The sequence below is a fragment of the Centruroides vittatus genome, unplaced genomic scaffold (assembly GCF_030686945.1).
Source record: "Centruroides vittatus isolate TY-2023 unplaced genomic scaffold, ASM3068694v2 contig_971, whole genome shotgun sequence".
Lineage (NCBI taxonomy): Eukaryota > Metazoa > Arthropoda > Arachnida > Scorpiones > Buthidae > Centruroides > Centruroides vittatus.
Genome location: NW_027122644.1, coordinates 196,032 through 207,041, shown reverse-complemented (window position 1 = coordinate 207,041; position 11,010 = coordinate 196,032). Strand labels below are relative to the sequence as shown.

The 11,010-nt window shown below is 33.2% G+C and overlaps 1 protein-coding gene across 1 annotated transcript; it reads right to left on the bottom strand.

Moving 5' to 3' along the window:
* Nucleotides 1-368: 368 nt before the first annotated feature.
* LOC136985548 (organic cation/carnitine transporter 2-like) lies at nt 369-10,763 on the bottom strand. The gene is made up of 11 exons (XM_067282853.1): nt 10,735-10,763; nt 10,313-10,670; nt 7,750-7,853; nt 7,514-7,668; nt 7,241-7,409; nt 6,977-7,124; nt 3,887-3,978; nt 3,220-3,434; nt 2,970-3,151; nt 2,755-2,894; nt 369-513 (listed from the first exon to the last, which is right to left on the bottom strand). The coding sequence occupies exons 1-11, from the start codon at nt 10,761-10,763 to the stop codon at nt 369-371; spliced, it is 1,737 nt and encodes a 578-aa protein (XP_067138954.1).
* Between the last annotated feature and the right edge of the window lie 247 nt (nt 10,764-11,010).

Genomic DNA, 11,010 nt, shown 5'->3' with positions numbered 1-11,010 from the left:
TATCACCCTTTTGAAATGTTTTCACTTAGATATCAAGATACTTTTTTTTGGCTTTTCTATTTTATTAAATATGCATTTCGTTCCCTTATGTTCCTCTTCAGTTTAAAGCAAATGCTTTTCGGATTACAAATTCTTTTACAAGACTATACATTTTTTTTAAGTTTCAATTTGTACAGTCAGTTCAAATCGCTTTCTCAGTTTGAACAAGGTCAAATAATAACCTTATTCAAACTCAGAAACGATTTTCCTGTTTCCATGATGAAATCTTTAATTTATCATGTATTCTCGAACTATATTTTGTATAATTCACTCCTAATCTACTACTGTCTTCTATTTTAAACTATCCTAAGTCCTATTTTGTATATTAATTACAATGTAACTTCTTTTTCAGAAGAAAACATATCTCGCCGAATTTTTTGGTGTTCTTCATTCAAGAGTTCTTGGCGTTCTTTTGTTTCATTTTCTTCTTTTTCTTCATTTTCAGCCTTCTTTCCGTGCATAAGAAGAGTATTTCTAAAAATAAACATAAACAATAATCTTACATAATAATTATATATTTTTAAAATTTTTTCTGGTAAGCATTGCCAAAATTGATTGTTTATTGTGCCGCTGAGTAGATTAAACAGATTTATTTTAGTATAAAAGGGAATAAACAACGTGAATCTTATATCAATTTATACCTTAACTGTTAATAAACATATTGGTTTTTGCAATTTACTTTTATTAAATTATATAATTAAATAACTTCGGTCACAACTTGATACCGGGATTCTTCACTATGTCGAACCATATAATATGAATTTACTTTGTTTTTTGTTCTTTTCTTCTCTACTTAGCTCTGTTAATGATAAAATTTATTAAATTTTTTATTTCTTTAGACACATTTTTAATTTAACTCATAATTTTTATGTTGGATTAAATGAAACTAAAAATAGGCCTATACATTAATATATTGATTCAATAAGTATCAGTGTAGAAAGTGAATACATTGCCTAAATAAATTCAGAAGAAACTTTTCACGTAATATATTTATATTTATAGGGAAATCGTCATTAAGTCCGATCCTACTCGAGATATGACACACAACTCCCCTTTATCTCTTCACACTCTTGACCATTAATCACTAAAATTTAATAGCATCAACCCCCCCCAATACACAAATCTTTCTCTAAAATTTTAGAGATTTTTGACAAAAAGCACAGAAGTTGTTAATCTTGAAAGAAGGTGAAAGAAATCGTGCCACAGCAGGATTATTCTTTCCACTAAAATATTACCATTGGATCCGATGAGTACTGTTATATCTCAGTAACTGTTAGTCACAAACGGCTTCCGTTTATTAGCCGATTCCTTAATCCAGTTTAATACTGTGTTACTGTCAGTCTAAAATCTGCAGTAAATCCCAAATGCTACAGTTCGTACTCGCTCTGCTAATCTTGCTGCTAATGCGGAATCCATCAACTGCAGCTAACAAGGTCTTTAAGGGACTTCTGGTCTCGCTATAACAATATGACTATGACAATTCCTGTCTCCCCGTACCTCAGATTCATTAAAAAGAAAATAGGCCCTATATACCTAAGGGCTCGCGTCACCAAAAATGGTAGTTCTGATGTTTGATATACCGGAAAGGGGGTAACGTGGTTTTCTCAAAATCTTTAGTCCTTGATTCTACAATCTGATTTCCATTCTCTCCATTCCGATATGATCGGTTCCTGTAACGTTACATCCAAAGAAAAGACTGGCTCCCGTAGCTGTCTCATCGTCAGTTTTCTTTCAATACAAATGGTACAACCAGCCTGAAAGGATCAAATACACTTGCTATGGAACTCAGCAACTCTCGCCGTCTCCTGACAGCTTTGCTTTCATACTTAAATCCAATGTATGACTAGTGATGCACCATTTTAATCCTAGCATGGACGTGTTCTCTTCATTACTTGTCAAATTTCCAGTTTTTATAATTTTTCTTTGGAATTTAGAATAATTCGACTTCCACTTTTGTAGTGTCATTCTTGCGTGATGAATAAGGATTCCTCATGCAATGTCATCAACTCGTGTTCGCTGTCCGTGTTGACCTAAGTCATCATTATGAGCACTTTCCATTTAAATTAAATAGAAATTTATGATTAATTTCCATTCAATTAAGTTTTGCATAATATTGCATCATACTTCGAAATAACATTTATAAAATTAGTAAAACAATATGTTATTATACTCAAAATTTGGATGATATCAATTCGATATAAATAAGTAATTTATTTTCCTTATAAAAAGTCGCTAGTCCCTAAACAATGGCAAAGTCGCACTTCTCTATATGAATCGTAGATACGTTCAATTATTCGAATATTATTACACTCAGTTTAATAACTAAACTATAATTTCTTCATCACAATCAGGTTCCATTGATAAAGAATATATTTCATCATCTATTTTATTCGATATGGATTCTTGCAATAGCGATTCCACATTCTATACTCTCATATCGGTTGTGGAAATGATTTCCACAACCGATGTTATTTCCCTTACAAATACGTATTATTTGTTCTTCAATGATTTAGTAGTTATTTTAGTTAACAAATTTTAATATTACAATAAAAATCAATAGAAAATAAACATGCTCTTCACGAAGATTTTAAGAAGAATCCTTTGGCCGAAGTGAAAATCTAATCCTGTTATTTGGGAATTTCTGGATAATCTACATATTTGGCACTTTAATAAACATTGCTTCATTTCATATAACTTATTTCGTATTATACGTACCTTTTCTTATTTCCTACTTGTGATAAGGTATCGGCCAACTGTGAATCTTTAGTTTCCGGTAAAAATAAGGTCAAAATACTACTAATAATAGAAAGTGTGCCAAACAACGCAAGGGGAAATGAAATGTGAACATTGTTTGCCTAAAGAAATTATATAATCTTTCATTTGAAAAAATAAACAAATTTTTCTTGAATTAAATATTTTTTTTTACGTACTGATTCTTTCATAAATGGAGCTGCCAGTGCACCTATTCTTCCAGACATTGAAAACAATCCCATTCCAACACTGCGTACAACAGTAGGATAAATCTCCGATACAAATAGATATAAAGAACTTAATGCAATCGATGTACAGAATCTTGATGTTACAGTTAAAATAATTAGAATGATTGGATAACCTATAATTGTAGATATTTAAATTAAATATTAATAATCGAAATTAAAATATTAAGACGTTCAGAAATACCTGATTGGACCGCAATTGCTAAAAGATACATCAAACCACTTCCTGCCTTAGAAATAATCAATGTATATCGCCTACCGATGGTTCTTTGAAGGTAAAAGTAGATGACAGAAGCTGGTATTTCTACTACAGCAGCAATAAAGAAAAAGTATAATATGTCTACGCCAATATCATCCGCTGAAAATGATAATCCAAAATACGAAAGAATACTTGTTATTCTGTAAAAGAAATGTTAAATTACGAGTAATTAAACGTTCGTGTTTTTTTATTTAATTCTTTACTACGTTTCATTCTGATAGTTGTCTTCATTATTTGAGTATATGTTTTTAGTAATTTTCCGATTTTATATTCATATATAAATGCGTAGATATAGAACCATTAGCGGTTAACTGTAAAACCGTAATGTTGAGAAAATGGAATTTGAAAATTGGATCAACCAAAATTCTGTTAAATAAAACAGAATTTTGGTTGATCTAACTCTGTTTAACAGAGTTTCAATCGGTCCAGACTATGTTCAATGAAATAGGAATACTTTATTATTGAAAAACTGCAAAATTTAGAGGTAACCGCTACCCACGATATATGTTTTGCAATTGTTTTAATTGATTGTTTAAATATGTATTTAATTACTTTTAACAAGATTATTAACACCAGGTTCTGTTAAACTTACCCAATCAGGCACAAAATTAAACTGGATTTTCGTAAATGAGAATTTTTCATTATATCCAGAAATGTCGCTTGTTTGTCTTTTCCTTCTTTTCCCTAAAGTTGAAATATATTCCTGTTAATATTTGATATATATAGAAAATTATTAATTTTTCATTAAAAATAATAATAGGATAACTGTTGCATATTTCGACCATATACAGTAGTACCTAATACCGCTCGTCCCTCACCACTCGACTGCTCTATTGTGGGTCTGGCTGAACCCATAATGAGCATGCTAAAAAAGGTTCTCAGTACCCACAGGGCAGAAAAGAGTTTAAAGAAACCTAATACCTCCTAGGACCGTGGAGGTCAAACCGGTAGCACTAAGTGCAAATTTCGTCAGGAAGAGGTACGACATAAGCGATATACTTTCAGTTGTAATGGGTACCGTCGGTATCTTAACAACACCAAAGATAGCGATAAATTTCGTAAAACACCTAACCAAACAGCACGAGGGAAACTGCAAAAATGCATGACATCGAATGTCGATCCCGAGCTGATGGTCTGTTGTCGAAGAGAATGAAACGTAGCAATCCGACGACGTATTACAGTGACATATACTGACAAGCAAACTGACAATATTGAACATCAAAGACGACGGAACGGTCGTTCCGAACTTCTCCCCGATTATAGCTTATGGGCGAACTTGTGACTGTATGGCAAGACTTCCTCCACGATAATAAGACACAGACTTAGTCTAATCCATCATGTTCTACTCAAAAGACTGCAAAAGAACAACAGAAAGCGACGAATCTCAGGCTGGAAACGGAAAAAGGTACCAGGTACACGACAGCACAAGAAGTCATCCTCCAGTGCCAATTATTTTCGACGAAGAATTCCACACATTGGACGCCAGTGAGAACCATATTCTATTGCCGGATAGCAAGCTGGATGTGGAGTGCATGTTTTGTTCCGCGAAATATTTCACCAACCGGAATCGTGATGACTGGCTCCATGCCACATGCATTTCGGGTGGAGTCACCGACTGTGTGATTTATCCAACAAAGAAAATCTCACAAAATAATTTTTACGTTTTGTCTTAATGATTAGACTATTGGTTTAGTTGTTTTCCTATATTTATAGTACTGCCTACTTTGACCTGTGTAAATAACATTTCTTTTGATGCTGGGAAAGAGTCCCAAGACCAGGCCCGTCTTTGGTATGTGCGAGACCCTGGGAGTAAAGTTAAATATTATACTCGTTACGCAATTTGCGATCGTTACGGTACGCCAATAACATTAAGCAAAGTCCAAATAGTTCTTATTTCCCGGTTTGTCCGTCGAGAAGACACCTTACGACCAATCGACGAGTTGTTGGCTAGCAGTAACCTTCTTTTGGCTATTGGAGAACAGTCAGCGAGACGGATCCAAACTTCATTCGAACTTCGATGCAAACTTGAAGATCCGAGCCGAACTTGATGTATACTTGAAATACCACGACGAAGTTATAAACACTTAAACTTCTCGCCCGAACTTAAACTTCCCGCGTCTACATCGACCTTATATAGCCGTCGACAGTGGGCCGGCCGACCAATCAGTGACTACGCTGGTCGTAGCTCTATCGGATGTCTGCCGCACTGTGTGATCTTCGCCAACTGTCTCTAATTTCAGATGCATGCGTCAAATTCAAAATCTAACTGATCGTTTCCTTAACAACCTTTTCCAACGGTGTCCGTTACAAGTTTAAACCGACGTATCATGTTCTTGCATGATAACACCATGACACTGGGTCAAAAAAGCATAGAGGTCCCCTTAAGGAATTCATAGTGAAGAGTTAATGTTCATAAATTTTTTCAATTAGCTTTCTCTGTTAAACACATTGTTAAATTTACGTTTAATAACATATCTTTTGATTGTTTACTGTTTATAATAATTTTATTACTTGTTGCTCTATTCAATTTTGCATATTTTTGAGGTCTCGAATGTTAGGAGGACCCAGGCCTGATAGGCCCACACCTAAAGACGGGCCAGCCCAAGGCATTGTTGTTATGTTACTTTTATTAGAGAGATTGAGGCGCAAATACAAACGTTAAACTTGTACGGCAAGCAGAAGTACACGTTTGACGTTATAAGTCCGAGTAAAAGACCTTGCGGCGCTCGTTCACAACATCACGTAATTCAGTGAACGTCGCGCATTGACTCACGGGAAATTTGTTGAAAAAATGGTGGATACATTTAACATCGAGGGTTACCAGCGAAGGTAAATAAATAAATTAAACTGTTTAAAAGTATTTATAGGTTGTTTAATAACACTAAATAATTATTTTTAATTAACGTTGTGTCTCCTACTGTACGATCGGACGATAGGACTATCTTATACTTTTGTCGAGGAAAGTGTAAATCCGAAAGCAGCTCGGAAAATTAATTTTTAGAAAATTTACATACGTATTACGCTGTTGATGTAGAAGATGCCGTGGAAGAACAACCCTACCTTAAGATAAGCTATTATGAAGACAAATATACATAATTTCTATAGGCACTTCGCATCACTTACTAAAAAATTGAATAAATTAAATAATTTCTGGATTAAAATCGTCTGTTTCTTTGCAATATTATTCGTAAATGCTTAAATAATCATTATTTTAATAAAATACGTCATAACTTTAACCCTAAACACAAAAAAATGAAGAAGTTTAAGCCGATAGTCTACTCGCCATTCTAGACGTAGCAAATGCTATTATCGACCGTATAGAATTGCCAGATGGCGGCGTTCGTCCGTCCGCCGTTCACGTTTACGACTGAATACGTGCGCCTCAACCTCTATTATTGTTTACAACACTGACTGGAGACAATGTTATTTATATAAACTATTGTTAACTTTTCTAGTTCAATAAACCTAGTTTTGTTATACTTGTATCGACTGCCTTTCGCTTCCGCTTACATCGTACGTGGCATGATGGTTGGTGATTCTTTTCGGCTATGTGTGCTTGCGTGTAGTCCATCGCATTGTCAACGGGAGCCCACAATAGTTAAATTAGGTGGAATATGGTCCAGTTACCCTAATATATTCAGATAAAATATCCGATTAAAAAAATGTATTATAATTTAATTACCTTAACAATTTTTTCGGTTATAATTTTGAATTTTTGAGTAAAATTTTGAATTTGGAGTTTATTTATTTTTATTGCTTTCCTAATTACTTTTTCGGCTTCACATATTTTTCCTTGAGTAATAAGCCACCTTGGAGATTCTGAAGTGACCCTTTTGACAAAAGTATAAAAAATTACATTGAAAGTTTTAAAAAATTGTCAGTAAAACTTAAATTGTCGTTTAAGTAATTTAATGCTTTAAAATTAATTTAAAATAAATTTTCCTACCACCATAATGGAAGACAGATTAAACACGGCAAAACGCATATTATTTCTATATAAAACCAATCTCTGAAAATCCAAACGAGTCCAGGGAGAACAAATTGTCCTATTATATATCCCAGTTTACATGTTAATCCTACGGCAATTCTGTATTCTTTTCTAACAATTTCTGTTGCTGCGTGATATATATTGAAATAAATTGTTTTTATTTGACGCATTCGATTTTCTTACCAGTTGTTATATAATATTTCAATAATAATTAAAAATAATAATACTTACCATGTACATACATGATTAATGTTGCATTTGGTCTTCCGAGTGCAAGTAAAAATCGACATGCAACAAATAGCCAGAGAGACGAAGTAAAAATACTTATCATACTGAATATAAATGTCCATGCTGAACTCAAGTAGAACATAGGTTTCCTACCAAATCTGCTTTTTCAGTTGGAAAAATATAAATTCAGATGTAACTATAATATTTGTATATTGTATATCATAACAATAAAAACATACTTATCAGATAACTGTCCTCCAAAGAAAACGGCGATTAAAAATCCTACGAAATACATCAATTGTGCAAAAGAAGCTATCCATGCTCTGTCACATACTAGATCCCACTGAAAATTAGGAACATTATATGAGCTTCATTGTAATTGCATAAAATAATTTTCTTACAATCCTAATACTGTCAAAACGAAGGTAATAGTTTATCCTTATTTATAAATTTTCTTTTCGTTTTTATTTTACAGTTTAAAATAGGGTGGAAAGTAACTAAGCATTGAGAAATTGCTATATTTTTTGTAATAATAACACAATCATAATTAACTTTATGTCATCATGTACAAAATTAATAGAATTTTATAATTCCCGTATAGGTGATGTGGCCGAACGAGAAAGGCCACACGCATTGTGGCATAAAACATGGCCGACCGCTTGTCTATTGAGGAACGAGTGCAGAATGGTGTACGATATGAGGAATGGAAATCAGTGATTTTTGTGCAGAAATGATGGCGTACGATGAAGGGTCGTCATGTTACAATCCGTGCGGAAAAAATCAAGAATTACCATTCGAAGCAAATAATCACAGATTGGGTTGCAGATGCCGGTCCAAGTGGCGGTCCATTTATATCATGATCTAAGGAATTGTTCTCCTGCAGCCACCATAAATCATCACGTGAGGCTGGCGCGAAAGCGGTACACAGTAAGCATGTTGTTAAAGAAAGAATTGAATTATCGCCCATGAAAACTGCATTATCCGTGATCTCCAAAAAGTCCATAATTATGCCCTAGGATTTTTTTCCTCTGGAGATGGGCAGAGGAGATTGTACTGAACGTTATCTCAAACACTGGAAGAATTGGACGCAGGGATTCGCGACGTTATCACTTATCACCAACGTCGCAGACGAATTCCTGCATAAGGAAGTGAATATCATTCCCGGTGATTTCAGGACGTTGGTGGCTGGTATCTATGACTACACTTAATTTTGAGGGTTTTATCCATATTTCCATTTAATAACGTGCAGCACATTTCATTATCTTTGCTTTATAAATATAGAATTTACAGTAAACTTTCAATGCCTAGTTGCTTTCCACCCACAAAAAGGAAGAAGCAACGAAAGATACAAAGCGATTCCGGAAAACAAATTGTATATCTATCTTACATATAACTATTTTGATAATTTAGGTTAAATAGTAGACCCCATTTTAACACTACTTATTTGTCCATGTTTTATTATTACAGCCTCAACAAAGAAATTCTTATCTAGTACAAATTTCATCCACTCAACAACGTTGCATTGATTTGTAACGTATTTATTATCGAGTGAGAATCTTTTGGCAAGATGAAAAGTTATAAAACTTTTAAAACTTATAAATAAAACAAAGATTTTTAAATGTGATTGTTTGTCTTATACCCAATATAGTTGTGAAGCCCTTTGATATTTTTATTTAACCTGTTATAGGTGCTTTCATTTTAGGAGGGGCACTCGTTAAGTTTTGCGTCGGTTTTTATTTTCGAAAGGTGAGAGTATAATAGCAAAGGTAGAAGTGGGCAGTAGATGCCTGATGTTGCTGGGCAGTATGGCTACAGTAGACCGCAGTTCAATCTTATCTAAGAAAGATACTGTATTATCAAGAAGACTGAAGCAACTTAAGGAGTAACAAAAATCACATCTGAGAAATAAAGAACATATGCCCATAATGGAACCTGAAACTGATCTGACGACAGAAAACGCCAAGAACTCTTGAATGAAGAACATCAAGAAACTCGGCTAGATACGTTTTCTTCTGAAAAAGATAATTAATGTCGATATCTGCTATTAAAACATTTTTTTGAAGAAGTGGGAGGACGTCAGAACGACAGTCTTAGAATGGATCCAAACCAGGTTGATGTTAATAGGCTTAAGGATCTCTACAATTACAATGCTATTAATTACTTCTGAAAAATCCCGAAGAGAGAAAAGCAATCGATATTAGACCGATTCTTTAACCCCAACAAACGGAAAAACACATTAAAAATAAAAAAAACGTAAAAACCTATGGTAAATCGATAATCGGTTAACGAACAATTCGTATAGCGAACAAAGTCTTGGAACGGATTATGTTCGTTAACCGAACTGTATTCGAAACAATTTTATCTACGAGTTATTTAAACAAAAGTAATCGGAATGAACCAAGAGCAGAATGGAACAATTTAAATAGTCTTATCTTTAATCGCCAGTTTCAGCAAAATACTTTTAATGGTTATTTAAATAAAATGACTAATTGATCAACACTAATTTAAAGATTATTTCTTACTGCATGTTGTCCCTCTGTTCTTAAGTAAAGTCACATGACGTCTGTTGAAGTTATGAAGAATGCGCAACTTATTTTCTTCCACCATTGTATTTAAATCATTTATATAAATTTAGTTTTAAAATGTAGTCTTTGAAGAAGTTAAATTTAATTTCATTTAAATAGCATCATTCTCCCCAATAATATAAATATACTTTACTACTATTTAAACTAAATAGAAATTCTCAGTATTTACTCGGATAATAAGTTATAAATACGATATTAAAAGGTAAAAGTTTCTCACTTTCTCAGTTATAGTGGAAGCATAAAACGAATGATCGTATTCCCACGATGTGCATTGTATTCGGATTCTATTCTTTCCAGATGATAAATCATACATTTCACATTTACTATATACTTGTTTACTACCAATTAATTCTAAAGGGATGCTGATATTTTTCCATTCTTCAGTAGTCATATTTGCAAACTCTGCTGGTTTCGCACACCAATAATCAATGTTCGGTGCCATGAATATCCTACTAAAATTAAACCACCCAGCAGGAAAGCTTAAAAATAGCAAAATTATAAAGTATAATAGTTGCCATCTACCCCAATATCCAATTATATCTGTTACATCGAAATTTTCTTCTTTTGCTTCCTCCCTGTAATAAATTTAAAATGTAATATCAAATCGATAATATATATTTTATTAAAAAAATAACTTACTTATACTCTTCATCAGGTATATTATTCATAATGTTTAGAAAAGAAATTGAATTTGTATTCTTCTGTGACACTTATAACACACGATTGCAGAATAAAGCCAATCGTCAACTGAGAATTACTAAGCATCTAAAGTAAGTTTCCAATAAGTGAAAAATGCAACTTAGCGTTCATTATGTTAATACATGTTTCTTCTAACATGACATGCCCATTAATCTACGATTTATTAATATAGAAAAATTTCTTAACGCTTTGAATAGTAGAACGCCTACATTATAA